The 12,618-nt window shown below is 34.7% G+C and overlaps 1 protein-coding gene and 1 long non-coding RNA gene across 3 annotated transcripts; one reads left to right on the top strand and one right to left on the bottom strand.

Annotated features, from left to right (window-relative positions):
- Positions 1 to 740: 740 nt before the first annotated feature.
- On the bottom strand, positions 741 to 3,898 carry LOC142553819 (serine/threonine-protein phosphatase PP1 isozyme 9-like). 2 transcript variants are annotated; one of them, XM_075664322.1, is made up of 5 exons: positions 3,619 to 3,898; positions 2,010 to 2,057; positions 1,498 to 1,877; positions 1,191 to 1,370; positions 741 to 1,034 (listed from the first exon to the last, which is right to left on the bottom strand). In XM_075664322.1, exons 1-5 carry the CDS (start codon positions 3,806 to 3,808, stop codon positions 1,011 to 1,013), a joined length of 822 nt encoding a protein of 273 aa, XP_075520437.1. In that variant the 5' UTR covers positions 3,809 to 3,898; the 3' UTR covers positions 741 to 1,010. The 2 variants fall into 2 exon arrangements, with proteins under 2 accessions (XP_075520437.1, XP_075520436.1); XM_075664321.1 differs by having other exon boundaries at positions 1,498 to 2,057; positions 3,619 to 3,895.
- Positions 3,899 to 6,445: 2,547 nt separating this feature from the next.
- Positions 6,446 to 7,567, top strand: LOC142554831 (uncharacterized). Its single transcript, XR_012822217.1, has 3 exons — positions 6,446 to 6,590; positions 6,702 to 6,927; positions 7,073 to 7,567. It is a non-coding gene; the product is annotated as an uncharacterized LOC142554831 (long non-coding RNA).
- The last annotated feature ends 5,051 nt before the right edge of the window (positions 7,568 to 12,618 follow it).

Genomic DNA, 12,618 nt, shown 5'->3' with positions numbered 1-12,618 from the left:
TTGTAAAATAAAAATTCCTGGTTTTAATAATATTTTACGTTTTGAAAAATTGTTTCATTACATTATCTGCATATCATGCTAGTTGTATAGATAAAGACCTTAAATATACTAGATTACCATTCCTAGTCGATTCAGCCTCCTAAAATAAGTATAAATGCCGCTCGAGTTCGAGACTATCATGTTTCATGTTAACACGACGTTTTCATTTGTATGAGCCTTGAGATGTCTAAGCTTATTAGATTAGTCATTGAACAACTCTCCCTTGGATTTTCCAGTGGTTATCACTTATCGAGTGAAATAGTCTACAATTATTATTATATACCGTTAGTCATTTGACCCAAAACAACATAGAAGCTTTACGTACTAGTGTTGTACTTTGACTTGTTACCGACCCCACGGGACTCTTCAGGTAGTGAAGTTGGGTGTAGTTTTGAGAGACGTAGGATTTAATAATGCAAGGAATATTTTTTCATAGTATGAGTTGTGGTTTAAGGGAAATAGTTTTCTCAGTTGCACACACGACGCTACTATGATTACTCAAAATACATCACATAATATAAATTACCAAAATTTTAAAAAATTAATAAATATACGAGATCAAAAATGTTTTCACTTTTTTTATTTTACAATCCAAATTACAACTTTTTGTTTTTGTTTGTGAATTGTGTCCAAAGTTGTATATGACAATGTTTTCACGTATCATGCATCATTGTGGGGGATATTTTGGGGCCTCTGGGTGATTGTACAAAATGATTGTATCAGAGAACGCATCAATACTTGTAAAGTTAAGTACAAATTATGCTAAAACAAATAAACAAAAACAAACAGTATTTTCATATCAAACACCTTGTTCCTCCTCAAAATTTACATCGTAATTCTTGAAAATCTAATAGAGATATACCCTCGTGCTTCAAAGCAGCGGAGAGGTTGCTAAGCAATCTGAGGAAGGCACTTTCTTCATGGACACCTTGGCAGATAAACGGTAAGAATGAAATATATTTTCCATCATTTTAGAAGGACCCGATTTTCGGAGGCTTGTCAACAAAAACAATGAAAAAGAAATGTCAATAAGGATGACCTTCATAATTTAACAATCGAATACTCATTTAAGCAGCACAATATATGCATAACATATGGGAGAGTGCAAATGAAAGCCAGACAGAAGGATGAATTCAGATGCAGTTACATACCTTTTTCAGAGGAATTTTCGAACTGGTTGCTGCAGGTTTTAGTATCTCAAAAGAACATATTAGTGACTCGTCAACACTCAAAAGAGCCCCAACGTTGTCAAACTCTCCACCGTAGTTGGGAGCCGAAAATATTGTAACGAGTCTTCTCTTAGCAAAAAATTCATATCCATCCTCCACCACCTGTAGTTAAAATTTCATGTGTTTGTAAATATTCTTTTAAGAGATTGACTTAATATAAAAAATATATATAAAACCAAAAGTCGGCTGCTATGAAATAAAAACAAGCAAGGAAAAAATATAAATATACCTGATGGCCACGGCAAATCAAGTCTAAGTCATTTTTTTCCAAAAACTCAGCTACTGCATCTTGCCCAAATGTACAAGAAACCCCTCTATCACTATCAGACCAACCACGTATCCGAGGATCAGGATCAGACCAAAGCAAATCACATAGCAGCCCACTGTCAGGAATGTCGGTGGGCCTTTGAATATCGTTTATCTGATCCAACTGTTTTAGCTCCGGGGAAATTCCTCCGTGCATGCAAAGTATCTTTTCATCAATGAGTGCCGAAACAGGTAAACAGTTAAAGCACTCGGTGAATATCTTCCAAAGTCGAACGTTGAATCTCCTCTTGCACTCGTCATAGAATCCATAAATACGGTTGATTTTGGCATCTTCGTGGTTGCCTCTTAAAAGAAAAATTTTGTCAGGGTACTTTATCTTGTAAGCCAACAACAAGCATATCGTCTCAAGACTCTGCTTTCCCCGATCAACATAATCTCCAAGGAATAAATAATTTGCAGCAGGGGGAAACGCACCATACTCAAATAGCCTCAACAGATCTTGATACTGACCATGTATGTCACCTGCAAGAAAATATTGCAATCATAACCGTAACGAAAAAATTAAAGGAATCAAAGGTGAGAATTGACTCAGGCTGTGGAGATGATTATCAATGTCATAGTATGATTACTTTATCAAGTACATTAAACCTAGAAAGAATCAAATAGAAGCTGAAAACTTCCAAATCTCTAGATTTGAACATAAAAAACCGGAAGAAACGTCGCTCGTCAAGTATCACAAATGCATTTCTAAGACAGCTTTTGGATGGAAAGAAAACGTCCCAATAATAGATTTGAAAACTTAATTTGAAATATCTCTATATTTTAGAATTCGAAATCTTTAGGTTTGTTTGAAAAAATAACTTAAAATTTAAGTTGAGGGATTCAAAACCCATTGAACTAAAAATAACCCAACCAAATTAAGTAGATAGTATTAAGGGTTTGAAATTCAAATCCATAAAATCCTTGTATCTGAATCAAAGCTAGAAGAATTCACACGTTTCCATGAAATCAGTGTCAATGAACAGGGCAACATAAAAACTTATGAATTCACGTTAAAAGAAAGTTGTTTATCAAACGAGTGTCGATAATTATATTTTAGCAGTCATTTGACCCCTCAAAAATGCTCTAGGTACCAATAAGAAATTATTCACACTGTCATGTATTCATAAATCACACATGAAAGTTATCATCTATGCATCAGTCTGAGAAAGATAAGGTCGTAGAAATTCAAAAAGAATTCTCCCAGAAAAAAATTATAAGTACTTATTAATATTTTCAAAGAAAATTTATAATTTCACACTAGGCTGAATCAGAACACACTATCGACCAGTCAAGTATAAATCAATCTATTAAGAAAACTATCCACATTAGTCGCTGGTCATGAGAACCTATCTATAGAAAACACTATTTTCTATATTTCTTAGCCTGCTCTTATCCTCGAAACATCACCAAAAAGTTTTCCAATGTTCGATATGCATGCAAGATTTTTTGACATTGACAGCTTCAATTCCTATCTACAGAAGCAAAAAAGAATTTCAGGTATACTTTTTCCCTTCATAAAACGACTGGTAGACAAGTTTCGACCCAGAAAACTGGTTTTTCTTTCCATATGCCAACTATACTCGTCTTTGATCTAATATTCCTAGTTCCTACATTATTACTGAAAATGACTGGGAAAAATATTTTGTACCATCATCATAAAAGCAAACGAAAAGGAAAATTAAGTTATCAAACATAAATTTATTTGATTGTTAACCCAAATGAAACTTATCTAGATTGACCAACTCATATGTCAACAAAGAATCAGATATCGCAATTTACGACACTGAACAACGCCATCAAATTTCTTCCCCAACAAACCAACATCCTTCAAATCTCCAACATCAAAAGCATATCGTCAATCCTCTAAATCAAATTCCGGAACCAATATCCACATTATTATACAAAATTCTTCTTTAAATATTTCCCAAAAACGGAATATATCCCAACATAAACAAATAAGCTAACAAGTCAATTAATTTATGAATTAAGAATAGAAATCAATCAAACGAAAAGGGCCGAATAAGAAAAGAAAACAGGATACCACAGATTCTGATCGGCGCCCTTAGCTGAAGCAGACAAGGCTGAGATAGGAAGATTTGGCGGGCCGAGACGCATAGTTGGCGAATCTCCGTCTCCGAAAGCTGAACCTGTTTCCCCTCTTTCCCTTCAAGCAACCGCCCGATTATATCATCCAACACCCCTCCCTCCATCATCCCCTCCATTGACATCATCTTCTTAATTCTCAATCCGATGTAAATTGAAGCGTTGCTAGAAATGGAGAGAGATTCCTGATTGGGTCATTTGCCCATGTCACTGTCCTATAATGCGGGATCTCCTTGGTAATATTTAAAATTAATTAGTTATTTTACTATTTTTAGTACAGTCTAATTTTTTAAAATAATAATAATAAAATAACGGTTTTATTTTGGATAAATGGTCATAAAATCAATAAATCTATTCTTCTGTAATATTCTATATTATTTTATTAAGTTTGAGATATTTAGAGTAACTAAATTTATTATCATGTTCTGTTTTAATAATTACATATTAATAAAATGTTAAAATTTTAATGTATGTTATACGTAGTTCAGTGGATAGAGTCATTGTTTCCTGAGGTTTAGGTTGTAGGTTCAATTTTTACTCAGGTCATTTTTTTATTCTTTTATTTTCCAATTTATATTTTAATTTATATATCAAAATTACACTGTGGTCCCTCACTATTTCTTCTAATTATATTTTGTTCCTCATGTAAATATAAATCAAATGAATTATAAAATATATTATACAAGCACGCAACGCGTGCGTCGTTGCACTAGTTCAAACATAATTTGCACTCGGTCTCTTTCCCAATCGAAGTTTTTTTACACTCTCTTTGTACTAATAAAAGAGGCAAAAACTTGTGTGAGACGGTCTCACGGCTCGTATTTTGTAAGACGGATTTCTGATTTGGGTCATCCATGAAAAAGTATTACTTTTTATGCTAAGAATATTACTTTTTATTGTGGATATCGGTAGGGTTGACCCGTCTCACAAATAAAGATTCGTGAGACTGTCTCACAAAAGATATACTCAATAAAGATGTACACACAGTGTATGTGTTATTATTATTTTTAATTTGATTAAATAATATTAAACAGTTAACAAAAAATTATTTTCAATTTCGAAGAGTTGTTTGATTTAAAATAGAAGTTTTGTTTATATTTTTTTCTATGTAAAATATGGAGTGATTTGATAAGTTCTTAGTATGATAAGAAAGGTAAATATTAAATTAAATATTTTGATATCCTCATTATTCTAAGGGTCTCACACTTATATGATGCTAATATTACAGTTTTGTTTTTTGTTTTTTTTTTTAAATTTCAACACAGACTTTTATTTTTTTATTTCAACAATTCAAATATCAATTTAATCCATCAATAATTTGTCAAATTTCACTTTTACACATCGATAATGATAAAAAAACTGTATACACACGCATCGCGTGTGCAGAGTAACTAGTATATATTATAGATTAACTCCCTAAGGATGTGTTTGATAGCATGGATTAAGTAGGTTTGTGTTATTTTATCCATGATTATCCAATGTTTTGTTCATTTTTAATTAAACCCCATCCAATCAACTGTTCAATGGACTATCTTGCACTAGCCTGTTTTAATAAACTCATACCACAACCCATTATTAATAGTCTTTCTTTCTATCAAACTTGGCTTTTAATATAATATCCTTTCTTCCAACCACAAAGCCCAAGAAAAGAGTTTTCGGCCAACTATAAAACAACGTACGAAGGAAGAAAGAAGAGTGGCTTAGGTATTTGCTGTCTTCGGTGAAATCTTCCGAAATCAGGTTATTTTATTGTTTAAATTCATTGTTTCGCACTTGAATTTGCATAATCTGTTGTCAAAATTAAGTTTTGTAAGTTTAAATTTTCGGATGTAATTTTCGAAATTTTGCATAAATCCGAGGAGGCTCTCACTGTGTCGGTAAATGACATTTCTTTGTGTTTATGGATTCTGCAAAAAAAATGCTTTCTTGTAGTTTGGGCTGACATATTTTAATTCAATCTTGTCTTGTTTTTTGTTTGTATTTTCTGTGTTTGACAAAACCGTTGTATCTTTCCTTTGCAATATTATTCTTCTGCCCATTTTGTTTTTCGTAACCTTCAATGTTATCTCATTACAATCGAAAACCAAATCTGAATAATATTTCTTCAACTTATTACTCAAGACACTGTGGTAGTTGTGCGTGTAGTAATCGATTTTTAGACAGTGATGTTTTTGTTAATAGTAAACAAAAATAAACGTTTGTTAGTGAACTAAAATTTATTTTGAAATATATTTTGATGTTTTTTGAATAACCCTTGAAAAACAAGAAATTTGTTGTCCACCCTACAGTGCTGTCTTTGTTTACAATATATGAAATTCTATTAGGTGTATCTAAATTCATTTTTGAACACATTTTAAATGGATAATTTTTTTTGTAAAATCTTCGATATATGACCATTATGCGTACACGCATTCTATTTTTTGTGACGCTTCACCAAATCATGTGTCGATCCTTCTTGATTATGTTACTCTTGAGACGAAATCGAATGAAGTTACGTGCGAAACGACTTCGCAACACGCGTAGAACAACAGTCTCCTTTAGCATGACACAAAGAATAAATGCACAAATGAACCATTTGAACCATATTATTGAAATTGGTGATGTTCAATGTGTGGTGAACTCGAGAATGAATAGGAATGCATTTGCACGATTGTGTTACTTGCTCACTAAGAGGACTAGTCAAGTCTACATATGTTCGTATTGAAGAGAAGGTCACCATGTTTCTGTCCATATTGGCACATCACAAGAAAACTCGACTTGTTGGTCATGACTACATACGTAGTAGGCCATACAATCAGCACCCATTTCCATCAAGTGCTCCGATCAATTCTCATGTTACATCCTATACTACTGGTGAAACCATCCCCTGTCGATGATGCTAGCACCAACGAAACTTGGAAATGGTTCAAGGTAAGCTCAAGCTCTTGTTAATTACTTGTAAAAATTACACATTTGAACTACTCATGTATAAACATTGTGAAAGTTACATTGATATTAACTTATTATTCTTAAATTGTACAGGGATGTCTTGGTGCTTTGGACGGAATGTATATAAGTGTACATGTACCTACCATGGACACGACATGATATAGAACAAGAAAAAATACTATTGCAGTCAAAGTTCTTGGGGTATGCGACCGGGACATGAAGTTCATATATGCACTTACAGGGTGGGAAGGATCTGCAGCAGATGCTAGAGTTCTTAAAGATGCATTGACTCGGGACGAGACAATGAAAATTCCAAGAGGTTTTGTTACTATTATTTTTTATTATTAACTGTTACGCGTGAGTTTTATTTTATAAAGATTGGTTGCAGACATTGTGAATTATTTCTTCATAAATTTAATGCTTACATAATGTCAATGACATATTAACAAATTTATGTTTTTCAGGTTGTTATTACCTATGTGACAATGGATATGCCAATGTTGAGGGATTCTTAACTCCGTACAGGCGAGTACGATATCATAGGGATGCTTGGGGAAACCGTGCAAATGGCCCACAAAATTATAAAGAATTATTTAATTGGAGACAAGCGCAAGCCCAAAACATAATCAAAAGAGCCTTCGGTTTGTTGAAAAAAAAGATGGGCCATACTTCGAAGTCCTTCGTTCTATCCATTGGAGACACAAAACAGAATCATAATGGCATGTATGTTGTTGCATAACTTCATCAGGTTTGAAATGCCCGATGATCCAATTGAGGAATTGAATGATGATGTAGTAAGTCCGGCCAATGAGACACAAGATGATTTCATCAACAACTTAGAATCATCGGATGAATGGGATACGTGGAGGAAGAACCTCACAATGTCGATGTGGAACAATTTGAACTAAAATATTTGGATTTGTGTAGTTATTTCGTTTGAACTCTTGAGGAAATGTACTTGTGGCATTTGATGTTCATTACTTTTAAATGTTGAAAACATGATTGCATTTTATGTTAGTTTGTTTTGATTAATTCTACCTTGATAATGTTGTTTTCTACGTTGTTACAAAATGTGCTTGTCAGTTAGTGAGCTTCTTCTTACATGTTTAACTAGTGGTCTGTATTATTTGCAGTAATAGGACAACGGCAGTGGCAACATCCTAATTATGGAAAGTGGAGCAACTTCGGAGAGTTGTGTTGGAAAAGCGAAAAAAACAGATAAGACAAGACGTACTTGAAGTGAACGTGAAGAAGAGTGTCTGATACAAGCACTGAAAGAGGCTTCCACAGAAGGTTGGAAGAGCGGCAATGGATTTCGGCCAGACTATTTATCTTTTCTTGAAAATCATATGAAAGTTGCATTCCCTAACACAAACTTGCGTGGCAACCCACATATTAACTCCAAAGTGCATGTCTGGAAGAAATTGTATGGATCTTTGGTGACAATATTAAGTAAAAGTGGTGTTGGATGGAACGACACAGAGAAGATCATTGAAGCTTCGAACGACATATGGGAAGCAACAATTAAGGTTTATTTTTTGTTCGACATATTCTCCACTTTTCTTCTTTACAAAAAGTTGATTGCTCAGTGTATTGTTTATAAAATTGTTAGGTAGACAACAATGCACGATAAATGAGACACAAAAGGTGGATGTATTACCATGATTGGTGCGAAATATTTGGTAATGATCGGGCTATCGGAGACAAAGCTGAACATTTTACTGTAGCAGTTCAAGAGGTCCTTACAATGACACCTGAAATACCAAACAATATAGGTATGAGCCTTGAGGAATTGTTTTCTGTTGACGAGGGAGGTGCTGAGTCAATGTCTGTGTCTCAAACACCATCCTCGCGACCCACATCAAATGCAAAGTCGAAGGGTAAGAAACGGAAGTAGGTGGATGATGATGATGATGCGATAGTGGAAGCCATAAATAATTTCGCCGTCATCACGAAAGATACAATGACGGACCTTATCAAACAATTGGCAACTGAAAAAGATGCAGAAGATGAGAAGATGCGCAATGCACAAGACAACGTGTTAAAGGTCATGGAAACAATTCCCGAGTTGAGCGAAGACGAGAAAGTTATTGTTATCGAGTTATTGGTGGACAACCCTGCCAAGTTATCACTATTTTTGCGTTTGGGTGATGCAAGAAGATTGAGCTTAGCGAGACAGTTGCTAAGATGAGGTTGAAGCTATGCCTTTACATGAGGCACTTTTGGGTTAATATTAATTTTCCATGCAGTCATGTTTTGGAAATAATGAACTTGTGTGCATGTCAAACTTTCCATGAATTTTGTTGACTCATTTGTTGTTGTCAATTAACTTCTGATCAAGTGGTATTTGTAAGTTTCATAAGGGTACCAAATTTGTTAAGTAAGGTAAAACAATCACACTATTGTTTACGATGCGTTTTCATATTTTAATTTTGCGTTTAATTAATGATATAAAACAATGATAATTTCAGTTATGTTGGGTTGGAAATTTGTTAATTACACAAACTTATCTGACATATACAGCTAAACATCATAAGTTGAGTACAAAATAATGAAGCTTAAGCATCAAACGTACTACAAATTTTTCATACACAACCCATTGTGCAACACCACAAAATCAAACAAGTCTTGCCCACCGACCCATCGAGTACATATACACAACTATAATACAATCCAAAATTAACAAAAAGGTGGTTACAAGACCGCATCACTTACGGAAGAAAGTAACATGTTTAGCCACTTGAGTTGTCCGATGTTTTGATAATAACAACCGGTACACAATTATCAGTTGCAACACGCTTCTTCTTCGAGCTAATGTCTGCAATACAACCACGTTTCTTTGTTGTTAAATTCTTCATTAGTTCTTTGTAGTACATGTCGGCGACATGGTCAAAACTCGTTGATCGGCCTGCTGTTTTCTTCAACGAATGTGAAGGCGACATACCCATCATATTTTTGTTCTTTGATGCTTGTGGAGGTTGATCTGTACCATTGATTTCTTCATCTGATATCAGGGATACCACTGGTATTACATACTTGCTCGTAACAGAAGCTTGAGAGTAGCCAGGGAAAGTCACAGACATTTTTTCGCCTACAGAAGAAAGGAATTGTGTTATTTTCGGATGCAGCAATTCATGCTTCACCACGCCCTTAAGTACACTGTACACAACAGAAAGCATTTATTACACACAAATCCACCAAAATTAATGTCATATCCTCTAACATATAAATTATGATTGATTTGATATTGTAGGCAATATAGGTCAAACTCATGACATATACATTCATTTTAAGTCAGTGTATGACAATTAAAAATTAAGACAGACGTAAGGAGACAGAAAGTAATGAATTATTATTCAGAAGTGCATTAAAAGCTTATCTCATCAATCTGCCTACATGTTTGTAAATAACCAAGAGACGTGTGAAGACAACATAGACACATGACTGACCTTAGATGGAAGTTGTAGTTTACTTGAATTCTTACACCAATTGCATCGCAATGAAGAAGCACAACTCATCAACAATCATGCACCTTCATCCCTGGCAGTTAATTGGCCTCTGCCCTATGGAAAATCATGTACAACCAGTTGTTGAATTCAGTTTATGTTGAATTTAACTCAAATATAAACGTCTGAAAATTTAGAATGTGTTTTTTATTGTAATCGTACCATTGCTTCATTGCTTGTAACGCCCCGAAAATTTAAAAGTCCACGCGAACCACATGCTCGAGTTATTAAATTCTCTTGTATTTTAATTAAATGTTTTAATTGCATTAATTAATTATGTTGTGCATATTGACATGTTTAAAATATACTTTTTTACATTGTTGCATTAAAATGTATTTTTAAAGGTTATTCGAGTTGCGATCGAGGAACGGAGACCGAGGGCTGAAAAAAAAATAGAAAATATTTTTATTGGTTAATTGTTTTTAAATTATTTAAATTAAGGGTGATGCTTTTTATTATTTTTGAAAATAAGGGGTTTTGAGGTGATTTTATACGCCGAGACGTAAATTTTATCGGTGTTGGTTTTTAACAAAAATTCAAATTTTTTAGCAACCCGGCCATTTAATTCACAAACTTTTGTATCCAAAATTATTTTAAGATTCTAATTAAACTTTAATCAAGCACTATTGGGCCTAAACTTTGTTTATTAAGCATAAGCCTTAATTGGTGATTTAAATAGTGTTTAAATATATGTAAACCCTCCCTGAAACCCTACACTACACGCCACTTTTCTGAATTGCTCTCCCAAACTCATAAAAGTACACGGCACACACACATAAATATTGAGGCAAATTTTCGGGAATAGCTTAAGGAAAACTCAAGCCAAGGTTCTTGTACGTTCTTCGCAAATTGTCAACGGTTTTTCGCGCGTTAAATACGCAAAGGCACGTCATATTCTTTCTTTCAAACATCTATCACACCATAGTATTTTATTTAATTGAATTTGCATGAAAAACAAGTGCATCATGAAACAATTTTCGTTTTTGTGGCATATGTCAATTTTAAACTTGTATTTTCATCCAAAATCATGTTTAATATGATATAAAGGGGCTGCCATGATTAGGATAGGGTTGAGGGTTGAGGGTTGATTTTACATGTTTTATAGAGTCCCAATTTACCCCAATATGCTGCAAACGTGAATAAGAACAAGCTGGATGCCATCGGGTAGCATGGGGTTTGAGGGGCATGGGTTATGGACTTGGATGCTTGGCTTGGCTTTGGTAGGGACCAGCGCTTGGCTAGGGTCCTTGAAGGGTCTGGGGCAGGGGCTAGGACCCGAGTTAAGAGGGCTGGGAGGAGTCCTAGCAAGCTAGGACTCCACCCGAGAAGCATGGGAGAGATGCGTAGGTACAACAACATGTGCATGGTGAAGGAGCTCGGCCATAGGGCTTGGGCTGGGTTAAGCTAGGTCATTTAGGGTCTAGAGAAGGTGGTCCAGGGTTGGGACAGGGGCTGGTATGGTTTGGTTCAGGCAGGGCACGAGCAGGAACAAGAAACGTGAGGGAAGCTCCTACCCAGCGAGGTTGCTGTTGTGTTCAGTAGATGGCTGCTCGCGTCCAGGGGTTTGGGTCGGTCTGGGCTTGGTCTAGGCATGGTCCAGGGAAGGTTAGGTTCAAGGGTGGTCAGTAATTCGACGGCTAGAAGAGTCCTAGGCAACTAGGAAACCCAATTCAAGAAAGACACGAACACACGCACACAAGCATGCAAACGGGACTTCTGTCCAGCACGATTTTGAGCGAGCCAAGGCTGATTTTTGGGCTGGGCTTGGCCAGTAGGGCCCCTAGATGGGTTGGATAGGTTTTGGTTCAAGGCGGCTCGGATGTGGCTCGAGTAAATTAGTAGATGGCTCGATGTGTTCGGTAGGGTGTCAAAAACGAAAATTAAAAGGCTAAAATTGAAACCATGGGTCCACGGGTGTGGATCATGACTTGGAAGGGTGGAATAAATCATAAAAATGTTATGTTTAAAATTTGGGATCAAAATATTGAGTTTTGGATTTATTCGGGATTTAATCGTCGCACGATAACGCTAATTAAACGAGTTAATTGAAACGCCTAGTTTTATGTTTTATAAAATTATGAAAAATTAGGTTTAAGATTAAATAATTATTATAAGTCTAAGTTTTTAATTTGGGAATTTTATATTAAGGTTTTGTTTAATTCGAGATTAAAATGCATTAATACGTCACATTTAAAATTTATTTAAAAGTCCTCGTCTTAGGCTAAATAAAAATATGAGAAAATTCATGTAGGCTTAAATAATTATTTGGGACAAGTTAGAGTCAATGAAATTAAGAAAATGTCAAAAATGATAAATTATACGTCCAGGGGTAAAACGGTCTTTTTACACCTAGAAATTAGTAAACGTCATGGCAGTGTCCTGAATGCTGTTTTATGTGATAATATGATTATTTTCAATAGTTATGGATGTTTATGGAATTTTTATATGTTAATATGTCAATTTTAAATGTTTATGGATTTTTAAGATGTTAATATGTTTAAATG

Source organism: Primulina tabacum, chromosome 8 (assembly GCF_025594145.1).
Source record: "Primulina tabacum isolate GXHZ01 chromosome 8, ASM2559414v2, whole genome shotgun sequence".
In the NCBI taxonomy this organism is placed as follows: Eukaryota; Viridiplantae; Streptophyta; class Magnoliopsida; order Lamiales; family Gesneriaceae; genus Primulina; species Primulina tabacum.
Note: the sequence above shows the minus strand (reverse complement) of the source record. Positions and strands in the feature narration are given on the sequence as shown.

Coding starts and splice junctions, on each gene's coding strand:
- LOC142553819 (XM_075664321.1), bottom strand. CDS start 3,808: ATGATGTCAATGGAGGGGATGATGGAGGGAGGGGTGTTGGATGATATA. Junction 2,058..3,618: donor GGCGCCGATCAGAATCTGTG/GTATCCTGTTTT, acceptor ATTTTCTTGCAG/GTGACATACATGGTCAGTAT. Junction 1,035..1,190: donor CGAAAATTCCTCTGAAAAAG/GTATGTAACTGC, acceptor TTTGTTGACAAG/CCTCCGAAAATCGGGTCCTT.